The sequence below is a fragment of the Ursus americanus genome, chromosome 9 (assembly GCF_024610735.1).
Source record: "Ursus americanus isolate L20-20 chromosome 9, mUrsAme1.1.p, whole genome shotgun sequence".
NCBI classification, from domain to species: Eukaryota; Metazoa; Chordata; class Mammalia; order Carnivora; family Ursidae; genus Ursus; species Ursus americanus.
In genome coordinates this window covers 676,702-692,280 of record NC_142135.1, presented here as the reverse complement: position 1 = coordinate 692,280, position 15,579 = coordinate 676,702, and the positions used below count along the sequence as shown (strand labels likewise).

Genomic DNA, 15,579 nt, shown 5'->3' with positions numbered 1-15,579 from the left:
CTGTCAGAATTACATTGACTTTATATCTCACACACTTAGGAATAATGCTTAGCACAGATTATGCAGATAGAAAACAAAGTCAGACCCCCCCCCTTTAAAAAAAAATATTTGTCAGAGAGAGAGAGCACAAGCAGGGGGAAAAGCAGAGGTGGGGGGAGAAGCAGGCTCCCGCTGAGCAGGGAGCCCGATGCGGGACTCGATCCCAGGACCCCGGGATAATGACCTGAGCTGAAGGCAGACGCTTCACGAACTGAGCCAAAAAACATTGAATGTAAATGGATGATTTGGATGTGATATGGATTACATCTCAATAAAGTTATTTTTCTAAAGATTTTATTTATTTATTTGACAGACAGAGAATACAAGCAGGGGGAGCAACAGAGGGAAAGAGAGAAGCAGGCTCCCCGCTGAGCAGGGAGCCTGATGTGGGGCTCGATCTCAGGACCTCAGGATCCTGACCTGAGCCAAAGGCAGACGGTTCACCGACTGAGCCACCCAGGCGCCCCCCCATGGCATTCCTGCCAAAGATAGATAACCTGAACCTAATCGTGCGGCAACCAGACAAATACAAGTTGAGCAACATGCTCCGAAAGAGCTGGCCAGTGTTCTGCAGGTGTCAAGGGCATGAAAGTCAAAGGCTGAAGAGTAGCTCCCAGTTGAAGGAGACTGAAAACTTGTGACAGCACCTTTGCTAAAAGGTCATTATTGGGATAACTGGGGTAACTTGGGAGTCTGACTGAGGTGTCTGGGTCGAAGGTATGTGGAGAATTTTTGTACTGCTCTTGTAACTTTAACTTTGAAATTACTTCCAGTAACTTTAATTTATCTTGGGAATATTTAAGGCTCCCTACCTGGTGATTACTGTAAACGCTTCCTTGAATCAGACAAAGTGAGGGCTTGCCCGTTCACCTCCGGATACCGGTGGGCTCTGGACGCGCACATTTTCGGCTCAGTCAGACCTACCTACCAGATGCGCCAGAGGGCACCGATTACCTACCTTATCCATGATACAACGACTCCGTTTCTTTTTTTTTTTTTTTTAAGATTTTATTTATTTATGTGACAGAGAGACAGCCAGAGAGAGAGGGAACAGAGCAGGGGAGTGGGAGAGGAAGAAGCAGGCTCCTTGCGGAGGAGACCGATGTGGGACTTGAGGCAGACGCTTAACGACTGCGCTACCCAGGCGCCCCAACGGCTCCGTTTCTTGAGAAATTTTCAACCTTGGACAGGATCTGTGCATCAGAGCATGTGGTTTCCTTGGAGAGGTGGGCGTTTCCTTGGACTTGTCGACCCTCTTCCTCGGTTTCAGGCAAGTGGAGTGGGCTTCACACAAGGTTAGGTTGGGACCGAGGCAACGAAGTGCCCACGGGTCTCACCTGGGGGCAAATCCCGGCTCTTGGACCTTATTACCCGCTGACTTCAGCCCTCTCAGTGGCTCTCCCGGGCATCACTGTCCCTGCAGGCTTTGTTCTAGCCCTTAGAGTGAAATAAAAATAGTACCAATCTACTAAGGGGCTTAGAACCAATGTGGAGGTACATAATATAATCCATGAGGCAAGGAATAGACGAGGGGAAAATCTTGTACCAGAAAAGGTCTCAAATCAATGATCTCAGCCTTTACCTTTAAGAAACTAGAAAGAGAACAGCACATTAAACCCAGAATAAGCAGAAGAAAGGAAATAGTAAGGTCAACGTGGACATTCATTTAATCAAAAACGAAAATAGAGAAAATATATGAATCCAACATGATTCCTTAGTAAGATCAATAAAATGGACAAATCTCTGGCAAGACTGACAGAAATCGCAAATCGTCAGCATGAGGGATGAGAAGCGTCACGACCACAGGTGCTACGGACGTTAAAAGGAGAAGGGACTATTACCAACTTCATGCCAATGAATTTCACACTTCAGATGAATGAACCAGTTCCTTGGAAAACACAAGCTACCAAAAAGTCACTCAGGAAGAAAGTGGCAACCTGAATAGCTATGTGCCTATTAAAGGATCTGTGGCCGAAAAATCTTTCTAGAAAGAAAATTTCAGGTGTGGAGGGCTTCACTGGGTAGTTGTACCAACCACTTAGGGAAGAAATGCCAGTTTCACAAACTCTTCCAGAAAATCGAAGAAGGAACACTTGCCCAGTCCTTCTGAGGCCAGTGCTACTCTGATAAGAAAATCAAGGCTTTATATGAAAACTACAGACCAGGATGCAAAAATTCTAAGCAAAATTTTGCCAGACTGAACACAACCTATGCAAATATACTATCATGACCGAATGGAGATTGTGCTGGAAACACGGGCTGGTCTAACATTTTTAAAGTAATTGATCTTGTGGCTCTTTCCGCGACGGGAGAGATCTGCCCGCCCACCAGGGGCTGGCCGGGCCGGGGGCCGGTGACACCCCGGGGATTCCCGGCTTCTGTCCGCGCGCCTCCTCCCCCCGCGGCCCCTCCTCCCCCCGCGGCCCCTCCTCCCCCCGCGGCCCCTCCTCCCCCCCAGGCCTAGGGCTGGGAGCCGGGCACCCGGACCACAATGCCCCGGGCCTGGGCGTGGTCCCGCCTCCGCACGCCGACCCCGCCCCGCACGCAGAGTCGGCAGCCTCTCATTGGTGGTTACAGCTGCCGCTCCCCTGATGGGCGGGTTCTCGGCCCGTCTGGCGGCGTGGGTGATCGGGAAGCACCGGCAGGCATGGGGGAGGCCAAGACTGGCACGGGCGCGTCGGCTGATGGGCTAGTTCCCGCAGGGTCGCCGATGCCGGAGGCCGGCCTGGAGACGGAGGTGGCGAAGCTGTTGCCCTTCCTGGAGCCCGGGGCGCGGGCCGACCTGCAGGCGAAGGCGGTGCGGCACGTGCTGGCGCTGACCGGCTCTGGGCCCGGTCGGACGCTGCTGGCCGGCCAGGCGGCGCTGCTGCGGGCGCTGGTCGACCTGGCGGCGGCCCCGGCCCCGGCCCCGGCCCCGGCCCGCGACGCCGCTCATGCGCTCGTCAACCTGGCTGCCGAGCCCGGCCTGCACGAGCCGCTACTGGAGGCCGAGCCGGCGCTGCTTGCCCGCCTGCTGGGCCGCGCGTTGGACCCAGAGTGGCCCTGGGCCGAGGAGGCGGCCGCCGTGCTGGCCAACCTCAGCCGGGAGCCGGCGCCGTGTGCCGCGCTGATGGCGGCACTGGCGACCGAGGAGCCGGGGGAGTCAGGCCTGGAGCGGCTGGTGCGCGCGCTGTGCACCCCAGACTACAACGCCCGGGCGCCCCTGCATTACCTGGGGCCAGTGCTCTCCAACCTCAGCCAGCGTCCCGCGGCGCGGACTTTCCTGTTGGACCCCGAGAGGTGAAGCCCGGGGCGCTCGCGGGGAGGGGGTGCAAGTGAACAGGGATGGCACTGAGTGGTCCCTCCCTTCAGGTGCGTGGTCCAGCGGCTGCTGCCCCTTACCCAATTCGCAGACTCCTCGGTGCGCAGGGGCGGGGTGGTGGGGACTCTCCGAAACTGCTGCTTCGAGCATAGTGAGTGCTGATGGGGGTGGGGGTGTTGCGGTTGAGGGGGGCTGGGTCAAAGAGACCACTTTGGGGCCCACCCCTCCAGACTGGCTCCCATTTCTGTTTTCCCCTCAGGACACCACGAGTGGTTGCTTGGGCCCCAGGTGGACATTCTCCCCTTCTTGCTGCTGCCCCTGGCTGGGCCTGAGGACTTCTCTGAGGAGGAGATGGAGCGTGAGTGGCTTGGGTGGGGAACCTCAGGGTTGGCTGGGCAGGAGGGAAGGCCGCTGGGGGGCAGGCAAATGCACAGATTGGGACCCCTTCTGAAACCTTCCAGTTAGGAGATGGGGAGCACAGATGGGGCTTCCGAAGGCAGGGTCTGGCCCAGCTACCCAGTGCAGGCACCCAGTAACTCCCGCATACACCTCTAGGGCTGCCTGTGGACCTACAGTATCTGCCGCCAGACAAGCAGCGAGAGCCTGATGCCGATATCCGCAAGATGCTCATCGAGGCCATTATGCTGGTGAGCGGGGGTCCTGCTATGCTGATGCCACCCCACGACATACCCACGCATGCACGAGTATACTGATATCTGCATAACCTTCGCCCTCTTCCAGCTAACAGCCACAGCACCTGGTCGGCAGCAGGTGAGGAACCAGGGAGCCTACCTGATCCTGCGTGAGCTGCACAGCTGGGAGCCAGAGCCCGATGTGCAGGTGACTTGTGAGAAACTCATTCAGGTGGGTGCAGGGTTTGTGGGGAAGGGGGGTGGCCATCTTTGGTGTATCAGCCAGCTGCTCACCTGCCTCCCTGCTGGCAGGTGCTCATTGGGGATGAGCCCGAGCCGGGCATGGAAAACCTGCTGGAGGTACAGGTGCCTGAGGATGTGGAGAGGCAGCTGCAGCAGCTGGACCAGCAGGAGCAGCACACCCGGGAGCAGCCAGAGGAGCTGGCCCCAGAGCCACAAGCAGAGGGGGCTACACCCACCTGAGGCCCTGGCAACCCACCACCAGCTCCAGGCCCAGCTTTACCAGCCCATCACTCCAGGCCTTCCAGACCAGGCCTTCCTGCAGCCACCTGCAGGCCTCTGGGTCTCCTTGCTCAGAGGTTGTTCCCTGCTGAAAAGCACAGCTACACTTATGCTCAGGGCGAGGTGTCTAGGGTGAATGCCCAATAAACCTGGGAGGGTCAGGGTGCCTCCTCATGCCCTGTGCTTCGAGCAGCTCAGGTTGCTGAGACCGGCACTGGTCAGCCAGAGCTAGTCACTCTCTGTGACTCTCAGATACCTCCAGGAAGATGGTCGATGGGGCTGGATAGATAACCAGTACGAGCCTGAGCAGCCCCCAAGGGCACTAGAGACCTGAGCATCCATGGGCATCCAGGTGCAAGCAGTGCCCTTTGCTGCCAGTCCCACCCTGAGTCTTCCATTCTGGGGTCCTCAGCTTGCCCTGCCTGAGATCCAGCCTTGAAGGACTGACCTCTTGCGACTTTCACCAGCCTCAGCCTGTCCTGGGATCTCTAGGGTTGCGGCCCCCTGGTTTGTCCTTAGAGCACTTGCTGGGTACTGTCTCTCTTTATCCTCTCCACCGTCCTGCTTGACCTGTGCTCCAGCACTGCCCTTAGCCCCTGGCTGGTTTCTCCCACCCGGGACTGATGTGATGTGCTCGCCGGCCCCACTAACTAGACTCTATCCTTGGTCAGTTTCCTTGAGTTTCAGAGCCCCTTGCCTAACACATAGACAGTCTTCCTGACGTACCTGCAGCCTTGCTCTTCGCCAGACCTTTTCCCTTACCACACTTTGCCCCCTTGGAGCCCCCTAAGGGCCCAAGAAACTTGCTCTCCCCCAGCTTCTTGTGTGGGCCCTTTTGTTCTGCAGCTGCTAAGCCGAGCCTGATAGGCTGTCTGCGTGGCTCTCCCTGAACTGTGCTCCCTTCCTGGTGCCATCTTGTGCACAGGACTCCCGAGTGCTGGCCTTCCCAGGCCCTTTGCACTCTGGCACTGGAGTAGAACCTGATGCCCTGAGAGTTACCACACCCTCGCTCCACACGTCCTCAGTCCTGTCACTGTCTCCAAAGCTGGAGGTCCACTCCCGTTCCCCCCATCATGGAAATGAGGTATCTTCTTCCTCTGTGGTACCCTCTGTATTTTTCTTCTCCCAATTAAAGCTCTGGTATGGAGGCATGTGGACTCGTGTTCTCCCTGGATGGGGAATGCTACTGGGTTCCCCGTGGCTGGCTGCCCCTTCCTGCACTGAGACGGCAGCATGCCCTTCGTAAAATAAATGCTTTATCTGGCCTCACCTAGGCTTACCCATCCTCAGATGCCCAGGCAGTGCCCAGGCGCGGTCCTGGTGGCAACCGTGGAGCTCAGTGATAGTGGCTACCTGGAGGCGCCCACCCTAGACTGGCTGCCGCCATGCTCTGGAGCCCCAGCTGGGCAGATCCTGCACCTCTTCTTGGGACTGCCTCTGGGGGCTCAGGCATTGGGCCAGAAGCACTCCCACGGTGAGTTCCCCCGTGCTGGGGGCGCCGAAGCTGCAGGAGAGGCCTTGGAGGCTCTGAGTCTCTGCCCGGCTCCGAGTGGTCAAGGGTTGTCGGCAGCTGGGACATAGCTGGCTTCTCTGCAACCGACACCCGTGGGGGATCGGGAGGGGCACTGAGGGGCAATGACCTACCCACCCTGCTGGGGGCCTCACCCCACCTGGCGACAAGCTGAGCATGGTGCAGAAGAGAGCGTGCGCGGTGGGCAGCATCCAGCAGTGGGCGGCCACCTGCTGCAGGTCCACGCATGCACGCGGGCGTAGCTGTAGAAAGCCCCGGATCAGGTCCTGGCACTCTGTGGCAAGGGCTCACAGCTATGGCCTCCCACTGCCCACCATCTTGCCCATCACTCTCAGCAATGCTGGCAGTTTGGAGGAGTCATCCCACTCAGTCACCCAAGTGCCTGGCGGGAGTCCATGCTTCACCAATCATGAGATTGAGGCACAGAGAGGGAAGGTAGCATGCCCCGGGCCGGTGCAGAGCTCAGGGCTCACCGGGACCACTGCCTTTCCACACGGGGAGTCTGAGTCTGGGCCTCCCCCAGCCCCGCTGCCCTCTCACCGCTTTGCTGCAGTCTACCAGACTGGGTTGGGAGTGGGGTGCCAGGTCAGCCTCCCATGCCGCTGCCACTCCCCTCACAGCGCAGGATGACCCTTCTCTGGACCCAGGTCTCGCTCTCTCTCTTTTTAAGATTTTATTTATTAGAGAGAGAACATGAGCGGGAGGAGGGGCAGAGGGAGAAACAGACTCCTTGCTGATCAAGGAGCTGGACTCGGGAGCTCCATCCCAGGACCCCGGGATCATGACCTGAGCAGAAGGCAGACGCTTAACCAACCGAGCCGCCCAGGCACTCTTGGACCCAGGTCTTGCTGCCCCACTTTCCAGGCCCATGCTGGGACTTGGGAGGGACATGGGGTATTCTCACTCACCTGGGGACATGCCTGGCCTGAAGGTGGGGCCGTGGCGCATCAGGTGCAGCATGCGGTGGGGCTGGTGCTCCTTGAAGGGCAGCTTCCTGGTCACCATGGCAGAAAGGATGATGCCCCTGGGGGCACAGGCGCCTCAGGGCATGCCCTCTCTCTTGCCCTCCCATGGGTTCTGCATATGCTGGGGTGCCTGGGGGGGCCACTCACAGGCTCTACCGATCGGCCTGCTCCCCATTGTACTTCTTGCTCATGAGGATCTCGGGGGCTGTGTAGGCCACAGAGCTGCAGAAGGTGCTCAGCGGCGAGTTCCTGAGGCCCGACCGGTTGCCGAAGCCAAAGTCTGCCAGGGGGATGCAGGGGGGCGCAGGCAGGCAGTAGCCCACAGAAGGAGCAGGATGGGAAGGGACAGTGGGCTCAGGTGTGGAGTGTGTGGGTGTCTGCAAGCACAGGTGGAGGCAAGTGTGGGGTTGGGCCTCCTGGGAGGGTTGCAGGTCAAGCCAGGTTGGGGTCAGAATTCTGAAGCAGGCAGGGAGCCTGGGAGGCTCAGTTGGCTGAGTGGCCTACTCTTGGTTTCTGCTCGGGTCATGGTCTTAGGGTCCTGGGATTGAGCTCCGCGCTCAGCAGGGAGCCTGCTTCAGGATTCTCCCTCTCCCTCTGCCTCTCCTCTCTCTCTCTCAAATAAATAAATGAGTCTTTAAAGCAATAAAAAATAAAGAAAAAGTCTGAAGCAGGCAAGGGTAGTGGCTGGGGTCCTGGCTGAGACAATAGTTGAATATAGATGGGCCTCCTGAAGAAGTTGAAGGCTCAGGTCATGAGTCAGGGTAGTCTAGGGAAGTGGGTGGGGGCTGGGCCACAGGCTCACCAGTCAGCCTTAGGAGGCCTTGGTCATCCAGCAAGATATTCTCACACTTTAGGTCCCTGCATGGGGAAGGGGAAGTGGTGCTGGTCCTGGGCTCAGGTGGGCCTCTTGATGCAGGTGGCGTGCAGGCAGGGCGGCCCCCTCACCGGTGCACGATGCCAGAGCTGTGGCAGTGGGCCACGGCACTGACCAGTTGCCAGAACACCCTGCGGGCCTCCTCCTCGTCCAGCCCTGGGCGGCCGCGGTGGTCCAACACTGCGTTGATGTGTTCCAGTAGGTCACTGCGGGCTGCCAACTCCAGCACCAAGTAGGACCGCTGGCTATTCTGGTAGGTCTCATGGAGTTGCACCTGCCGGGCGCCCCCCTGCTATCACCCAAGGAGGGGCTGTCCAGTGCATTGGATCAGGGCCTCAGGGTGGGGCTGGGCCCCAGTAAGGGTCCCTGGTGGGAAAGGGGGTGGCGCTGGGCAGCAGGGGATGGGCAGGTTGGGCATGGGCTGTTTCAGGGTCTCTGCCTACCACATTCAGGTGCTTGTAGGTAGCATTAAGTGATGATATCTCACAGGGCAGGAATTTTTGGGAGAACTCCACAGGGGCCTCAGCAGTGGAGATGATCTTGATAGCCACCTGCAGGGGTGGAGGGTGGCCCTTGTGTGCAGACCACAGCCCCTGAAGGGGGACATGGACAGGCCCCATGTCCTCTGTGCACATTGCTGAACTTGACTGGGGTGAGGCTGGGAAGCAGCATCCTTGGGGGTCTCTACTGACCTTTCCCTTCCTTCCTGGCCCTGATATGCTCAAGGGGTTCTGGAACTAGGAGTGGCCGGCTTGCAGGTCCTTGGGAGGATACCAGACCAGGAGGGAGCCAGAATAGCAGGGAGGTGCCTCAATGGGGTCAGGACAGGGACCACCGGGACCGGGCTGAAGGGCGGCCCACAGAGCCTGCTGTCTGCCACCCATGGGGAGGAGATGGGTCTGGCTCACCATGGCATGGTGCTTGCCCCGCAGGTCAGAGGCCAGCTTGGGGTTGTGCTGCATGCACTCATGTGTGGTATAGGCCAGGTAGACTTTGGAGAAGGCCCCAGAGCCAATCTTCCTGGAAGAGAGCAGGTAGCCATTGTCCCTGCATTCGCACACCTGCTCCGTGAAGTTTTGCTGGTCCAGCTTTCGCCTGGCACTGCCCTTCATGGAGGGCAGGGTGCCACGGGTGGCAGCAGGGTGGCCCAGCTCACTGCAGGGCTTTGGGTAGGAGGAGCAGGGGGCAGGGCTGAGGCCTGATTTGTGTCAGAAGGGCTAGGGCAACAGGGCTGGAGGAGGCTGCTGGGACCTGTGCCCCTTGAGGCTGCACCCAAATTTCTGAAGTCTTTCTGGGACTGGGGCAGAGGCAGGGCAAGGGAGTGACCAGGGCTGAGAGCTTGGGGTGGGAAGCTAACACAGCCGTGGACTGGTGTGGGTCAAGGCAGGCTCTGGGAGAGCAGGGGCAGATTCCAGAACGGAGCGTTCTAGAGCTGTCCTTGCATTGTGCCCTCAAAGGGGAGTGTTCTTCTGTCCCCCAGGGCCTGCCTTCCCTGAGAATATCTTGCTGGAACTAGCACCGTCTTGCATGGGGTCCACTCTTTGTGGGGTGAGAATCTCCAAGTCAGGGTGAGGCCTTCTGTAGCCACAAAAGACCTTTAAAGAAGCTTGTGGGAGGGTGAGCGAGAGAAGATGAGCAGGGTTTCTAAGGATATAAGGAAGGGGAAAGGAAACTCAGATTGTGCTGGCAACTGTTGGAGCTGAGCCCCTCGTCCTTTTCGAGGGCAGCAAGGTGGCAGCCAGGTGTGCTGCAAGAGAGGCTGAGCCAGAAGAAAGGCATGGGGGTGGGCGCTCCCTGACCCCTCCGCTGTGGCCTAGAAGCTTCTGCCTAGGCCAAGGTCCACTGCAGGAGGCCTTGCCCCCAGCGCTCTCCTTAGACTGATGACACATTCCCAAGGCAAGCAAGGGTCCCCAGTCTGGGCTCTAGGAGAGGGAAGCCAACGTGGCCCCTCCGTTCTTCTGGTCTCCAGAGCCTTCTGTGAGCACTGTTGCCAGAGGGGGTAGCAGCTAACGTTAATGAGCACCTGCTGTGTGGCCGGCACCCGTTAAGGAGTCCCAGGAGCTGCCAATGGCCACCTCGCCTAGTCCCTGCCTCCTGTCTACAGACCCTGCCTGACACACCCATCCCATAGCAGGTGTTCACATCCAGGACCTCAAACTGGAGCGCAGCGAAGTCACACCTGTTTTACAGATGACGGTTTGGGCAACTGATGTCCAAATACGTGGTCTCTCTGCCATGAGCTAGATGGCGCAGTGGCTGTGGGCCGCCATCCTGCAGGTGTCCCTCCATCCTGGAGGCTTGCTGATTGTCTGTGGACTTGAGTGATTCTCCCTGGAGACCCGCAGGCCATGGTGTGCCTGCCGCCGTGAAGGCCTGGGGATGGTCTGGTAGGACAGACGCGTCTTCTTATCCCTGTTGGATGAGAAATGTGAATGAGCTGCTTTAGAGCAAGGCTTGTGTTTGATATGCCCTTGCTCACCCACTGCCCTTGTTTGTCAAACTGCCCGGGACATAGAAAATATGGACAGACTGTGTTCATTGCTGATCTGCAGGTTAGAGAAGAGAAACCTCTGGATTTCAAGCAGAGGGGTTGTATTCAGGTGTTAGGGGCTAGAGCAGCAAAAGGGAAAATTGTGTGGCTCTGGCCAGAGGTGTTTCTGCCTCCCAGCTCCTGCTGTGGAGCCTGGGAACCGTGCTGGGTGTCCCCTTCCTAGCTCCCACCAGTGCCAGAACAGAACTGGGAGCCAGTGAGAATCGTGCGGAGGCAGGCAGGACCCAGAACGGTCACCAGCTCTGTCCACCCTCCCTTTGCAAAGTCTTTTGTGCCCTCCTTCACTGCACTCGCAGTCATCCATCCATTCCATGAGATGTACTGAGCACCCATCACGTGCTGGGCTTGGTGCTGAGCACTTGGGAGCAAATCACAGACACGGGCCTTTCTCTCCCAGAGCTTACAATTATAGATGGGAGCTTGGCATCAGTAATGTAATAAGGCAAAATGACAGCTGTGATGTTTGCTAGGGCAGTTTGTGCCCTTGGGGAATGAAGTCTGGCTGAGGCTGGGGAGGGGGGAGAGCCAGGGGGCCATGTTGGGCGCTGGCCAAGTCCGGAGGCCGGGTTTGGGCAGGGAAGTGAATCCTCCAGATGGGAGCTTCGAAAAGGCCTGTCTCTTGCCCTAGCAACTTCTACATGCTGCGTGAGGGGCTTGGGGGGTGGTTGTGGCTCTTCCCGATGGACCAGGCCCCATCTGCAGGGCATCTCTGTCCCTTTTGGGCTTCTGTCCCTTTTGGGCTCCATCCCTGCAACAGAAACGGGCTGAACCCCTTCTCTCTTGGTAAAAGGAATGTCCCTCCCCTCACTGTTCAGCTGCCATCCTGCCCCAGTGTGTATCCCGGGGCCCCACGTTGCACCCTCACACCATCACCCACAGCTTTCTGCAGACCCAACCTGCGGCAAGATGAAGACACTTGCGAGGCCCTGGGTACAGTGCTGCGGACCGCTTCCTTCCCAGATCGCCCTTCTCACTTCCGGAGCTGCTGCGACGCCACTCCCTTTTCTTGGTCGGCAAACATGCCCAGAGGGTTTCAGCCTCCGCGGCCGTGCGGGTGCCAGTGTCCCTGTGCAGAACGCAGCTCCTCTCCCAGCTTCTTCCCTGAGTCCGATCGCACCTCCTTCCGTCCCCGTCCCCCAGCGGCGTCACTTCACAGCGCTTCGCGCGTCTTAGTGTTCGCTTATTACCTGCCCCTCTTTCCAGAGCCCAGGCTCCCGAAGGCACACACCAGTTCATCCCCATTGTTGGCCAACTGAATGTGTCTCTGTTCGCGGAGGGGCCGGCGGCCCCAGGGTCTCTGGATGTTTTTTGGGCGTTCAGTGTGTGCGTTCTTGTGTGAGAGATGATAAGGCATGATAGTACCCGCCTGTGTCCAGGTGAAGCCCACCTGGCGTGTGTACCTGGACACGTGTGTTTGCAAGGGGACTGGCTTTGTGCACAATGGCGCGCCGAGCCCGCGTCCCCGATGCGTTCCCCGGTGTGTGGAGCAGTGTCTGCGCGCCCGAATCTTCGAGGTGTAAGTGTCCGAGGCTGACAAGAACAGAGCGGCGGAGGGGGCCAGGTTCCGCGCGGAGGAAGCGGGAAGTGCACGCCCCGCGCCTGCGCAGTGACCGGGTGTAGCGTTTGCGGCCAGCCGGGAGGCCGCGCTCGAGCCCAACTGTCTGGAGCGGCAGTCTCTGGAAGGCCGGGGGCGGGACCGAACGCGAGGCGGAGTTTGCGCACTCGCGCTTGCTGGGGCTCGGTGGGCTCGGTGGAGAGAGGGAGGGAGTGGGACGCGCCTCCGGCCAATGAGCGCAGAGATCGTGTGGGGGCGGGGCCTGGCTGCCGCGCGCCGGGCCGCGGTTGGCGGAGGGGGCGGGGGCGGGCTTGGCGTGCGGCTCCGCCCACTCCGGGCCAGGCCTGGGTGGGAGGGCGGTGCCCGGGCCGCGGCGGCAGCTCCTCAGGTAAGCCGGGCCCCGGGGCTCGGCCTCGCTCGCTCGGAGAGGCGCCCCTCGGGGGAACCTGGGCCGGAGAGTCTGGGGTCGCCCCGTCGGCCGGGGCCGCCTGGGAAGCCGAGTCGGGAGGCGCCTCCCCAAGGTCAGCGGGCGAGCGCGAGGAGGGTCCCGGGCGTCGCGGGGCCGAGCCCGCCCCCTGGCCGGAGCTCAGGTGCGTCCTGCGCCGCAGAGGAGCCGGGCGTGCGGCGTCACGGCCCGGAAGAGGCCCGGAGCTGGCCGCTCCCCTTCTCCACGCCGGCGAGGGGTGCCGGGGCCTGGGAGCGCGCAGCGGGCACGCCGGCTGTCCTCTAGGGGCGTGAGCCCCGAGGGGATCCTTCCCGTTTCCTCTCTGACATTGAAGGAGGCGGGCCGGAGCAGGGAGTAGTTTGTCCAAAAGTCGCGGGGATTATTGGTCCTAGAGGATAGGTCGTGAAGCTGGCAGGGCCGTAGCAGTCAAGGTGAGAGCTAGGTGGTGCTGGGCCGGGGCCGGGCCGCAGCCCCCCGGGCTCCGAGGCCCGCGTGCCGGGGTTCCGGGTTTCCTGCAGCACCAGCCAGCACAGAGGCAGTGCAGCGTTAGGGCCCGACGAGAGGGCTCTGTGGTAGCCGGCAGTGCCGAACTACACACTTGCGGACCTTCCGCTCTGCCAGCTCGTGGAGGTGGGCGCGGGGCGGGCCTGCTCGAGTGCGGGGAAGTGAGTCAGAGGTGTGGGGTGGGGGCAATGGGTCTGGCGGGGGGAACCAGAGGACCAGCCTTGCCTGGGGATGTAAGCTGGACTGGCTGTCTGGTGGGGTGGAAGCTGGCTCCGAGGGGACAATCTTGGAGGCAGGGACCACTTTGGAAAGGGATGGTGGTCGGGGTGGAGAAGAAGAGGGTCAGTGAGTCCACCATAGGGTGTGGGGAGGGAGATGGAGGAACAGGAAGGGATTTCTGACCCAGATAGCTGAGGGCATGATGACACAGGAAAAGAGGCAGGTGAGTTGGGGGCCAGGGAGAGGTCAGGGGTGAAGCTGGTGAGTTGAGTATTAGAGCTGTTGGGTTTGAGTGGTCCAGATGGAGATACCCAGCAGGCACTGGGCCCCAGGAGACCCATGTGGGAATTGTCAGGCATGGGACACCCCAGCAGTGGCTTGATTGTGATGCAGCTACATCTCACGCCTATAGTCCTGGCACCCAAGGGGTCTGGGGATGCTGCTGTCAGCAGGGTCTTTATTTCCAGGCCTCAGGCTGTTGTGATTCAAGTGAGCAAGTGTCTCTGGTCTGTCTGAGGTATCAGAGTGGAGTGACCTGAGTTGAGTTCCCTTGGTTACCTTGAAACCAATATGTGGGCTGCCGTGGCTTGTTTGGATCTGCATCTTGCTGTTTCTCACTCCCCAGGGCTGTTTGCTGCCTGCTGAGGGACGTCAGTGGATCAGAGGTGGAACCTGTGGGGCTCATGCTTGCTTTTGCATTCACCGCTAGTCCATGTGCTTGGAAGCAGGTGTCTGCACTTAGCTTGCAGACCCAGGGTTCACTGAGGCCCCAGGAAGCAGTCAGGTCGTGGCTAGTATGTGATCAGCAGCTCCAGATCTCGTGAGCCTCTTCAGTGAGCTGAACTATTTGATCTCCTTGAGGTAGGTCCAAGAAAGCTCCTGTGGCTCTTGTGGGCTCCTGGCCAGTGCTCAGGGAATACTGGCTGTTGGAGTAATGAGGAATGTGATTTCTTTGCTGAGCTGAAGGACCACCTGGCTTTGGGGGTTTGCATGAGAACCCGGGACACAGCTCGGCATGGCTTATGTTGAGAAATAGTGTTCCCAAGGGACTGTGCGTAGTGAGCTGTAGAACTGCCTTTCCCAGGTCATCAGCTCAGGTTCTTGTTGGTAACTCTGGAAGTTGATTCTTCTCTGGCTCCTGTGCTAAAAGGGGAAGTCCTGGGGCCCTGCTGTAGGGAAGGGTCATTCCCATGACTCCACATGGTGGCCTGGCCCTCAGACAGGCTCATGGCTTCCTCTGGGCAGTGGTGTCCATGGCTTCCTTGCCTCCCATGCCTCCTTCTGACCCACTTTGGGCTTGGTGCAATTGGCCCAGCACCTCTGTTATCCTCTGTCATGTCATGTGGCAGCCATAATACATGTGGGCATCCTTCAAGCCGAGGGCTTGGACTCTGGGCTTAGGTGGTGCCTGGTCGGCTTACTGGTGGAAGGACTGCTTAGTTGAGGTGAATAAGGAGGAAGCTGCTTCTTCACTCAGCGACGACGTGTAGGTTGCAGGGAGGGAAGACCTCCTTAACCCCGCCTTCCTGACCTGTGCTAGTCTGCATCATAGCCTGGGCGTAGAGTGGAACCTGTGGGAGCCAGTCCTGGGTGAGTCCTGCCCTGTTGTTAACCAGCTAATTAGCAATGGGTTTCTCTCAAGCTTGCTCGGCTATGTGTATTAGAAGAGATGGTGCCTTTAGGGTACTGGCCAGGCAGTCAGTGCTCAGCACACGTTTCCTGCAAGATGCAGGGTGCCTTCCAGGCCCAGACCCATCCTTGTCTCTGCACCCTCTTCTCCTGTGGGGGATTCCTCTTGGTTTGCTATCAGCAGCCTGCTCACAGTTTGTCTGTGTCCATAGAGAGCAGAGTGTGTGCTGCTATATCTCTGTGTGTCCAGCGTCAGCACACAGATAACCTGGCCTGGGGCGAGGGCCGCGGACGGGACCTTACAAAATGGTCTTGTTCAGCTGTGCACTCTTTGCTTTTTCATTGGACGGTCAAGCTCCGCTCTTTCCACTGGAGTTTATATGAGCTCACCTACGAGCACTTTCCCCCATTGATTGTTTTTTAAAGAGTCTAACCAGACCCCTGTGGTATTTGTGAGGGTTTCAAAACGGGGGTGATCCCATCACGGGTGTGACCATTTGGGCTTGCGGCAGGTGCCCCACAGGCTCTGCTGACTGTCCTCACCCATGTGAAAACCGCGGCACTGATGACGTCTGGCGCGAGCAGAGCTTGCTGTGTGCCAGGACTCCCGCCAAGCCTTTGGCTTGTGGCGCAAGTGGAACCTCTCGTTGTGTCTGTTAGCAGTGACTCGTCCTTTGTGTTTGTTGACCTTAGGCTCTGCTGGGTGGGTGAGGTGTGTGAGCACGTAGGGCTGTGTGCATTAGGTGTAAGCATGGATACAGTTTTTCAAATTTATGTATGTTTTTGACTCAGAAACTTAACATTTTTTTTAT

The 15,579-nt window shown here is 58.9% G+C and overlaps 3 protein-coding genes across 11 annotated transcripts in view; 2 read left to right on the top strand and 1 right to left on the bottom strand.

The window, feature by feature from the left end:
• Positions 1-1,683: 1,683 nt before the first annotated feature.
• On the bottom strand, positions 1,684-12,016 carry LOC123779372 (testis-specific serine/threonine-protein kinase 5-like). 4 transcript variants are annotated; one of them, XR_015725670.1, is made up of 7 exons: positions 8,773-10,180; positions 8,308-8,415; positions 7,936-8,138; positions 7,793-7,848; positions 7,138-7,270; positions 6,934-7,049; positions 6,276-6,299 (listed from the first exon to the last, which is right to left on the bottom strand). XR_015725670.1 is itself a non-coding variant. In XM_087864493.1 (6 exons), the coding sequence occupies exons 1-5, from the start codon at positions 8,974-8,976 to the stop codon at positions 7,143-7,145; spliced, it is 699 nt and encodes a 232-aa protein (XP_087720619.1). In that variant the 5' UTR covers positions 8,977-10,180; the 3' UTR covers positions 6,310-7,049; positions 7,138-7,142. The 4 variants fall into 4 exon arrangements, 3 of the variants coding, with proteins under 3 accessions (XP_087720618.1, XP_087720619.1, XP_087720620.1); XM_087864493.1 differs by lacking the exon at positions 6,276-6,299 and having other exon boundaries at positions 6,310-7,049; XM_087864494.1 differs by lacking the exon at positions 6,276-6,299 and having other exon boundaries at positions 6,310-7,270; positions 8,773-8,884; positions 10,044-10,178.
• On the top strand, positions 2,640-5,730 carry HGH1 (HGH1 cochaperone). Its single transcript, XM_045777412.2, has 6 exons — positions 2,640-3,318; positions 3,391-3,491; positions 3,600-3,698; positions 3,896-3,987; positions 4,082-4,204; positions 4,285-5,730. Exons 1-6 carry the CDS (start codon positions 2,687-2,689, stop codon positions 4,453-4,455), a joined length of 1,218 nt encoding a protein of 405 aa, XP_045633368.2. The 5' UTR covers positions 2,640-2,686; the 3' UTR covers positions 4,456-5,730.
• Positions 12,017-12,291: 275 nt separating the features above from the next.
• MROH1 (maestro heat like repeat family member 1) overlaps positions 12,292-15,579 on the top strand; it is a 68,930-nt gene continuing 65,642 nt past the window's right edge. For all 6 annotated transcript variants that reach the window (XM_087864489.1, XM_087864488.1, XM_087864487.1 and 3 more), the window contains exon 1: positions 12,292-12,358. The gene's annotated coding sequence lies outside the window, so the exon portion shown is untranslated. The remainder of the gene's footprint in view (positions 12,359-15,579) is intronic.

What these genes read in the sequence shown, in the direction of transcription:
- HGH1 (XM_045777412.2), top strand. Translation starts at nt 2,687, where the DNA reads ATGGGGGAGGCCAAGACTGGCACGGGCGCGTCGGCTGATGGGCTAGTT. An exon ending in TTCCTGTTGGACCCCGAGAG is followed by an intron (nt 3,319 to 3,390) that starts GTGAAGCCCGGG and finishes CCCTCCCTTCAG; the next exon opens with GTGCGTGGTCCAGCGGCTGC. An exon ending in CTCTGAGGAGGAGATGGAGC is followed by an intron (nt 3,699 to 3,895) that starts GTGAGTGGCTTG and finishes ATACACCTCTAG; the next exon opens with GGCTGCCTGTGGACCTACAG.
- LOC123779372 (XM_087864492.1), bottom strand. Translation starts at nt 11,657, where the DNA reads ATGGGGATGAACTGGTGTGTGCCTTCGGGAGCCTGGGCTCTGGAAAGA. An exon ending in GTGTCTTCATCTTGCCGCAG is followed by an intron (nt 10,277 to 11,311) that starts GTTGGGTCTGCA and finishes CTCATCCAACAG; the next exon opens with GGATAAGAAGACGCGTCTGT. An exon ending in CAGGCCAGGCATGTCCCCAG is followed by an intron (nt 6,300 to 6,933) that starts GTGAGTGAGAAT and finishes CCCTTGCCACAG; the next exon opens with AGTGCCAGGACCTGATCCGG.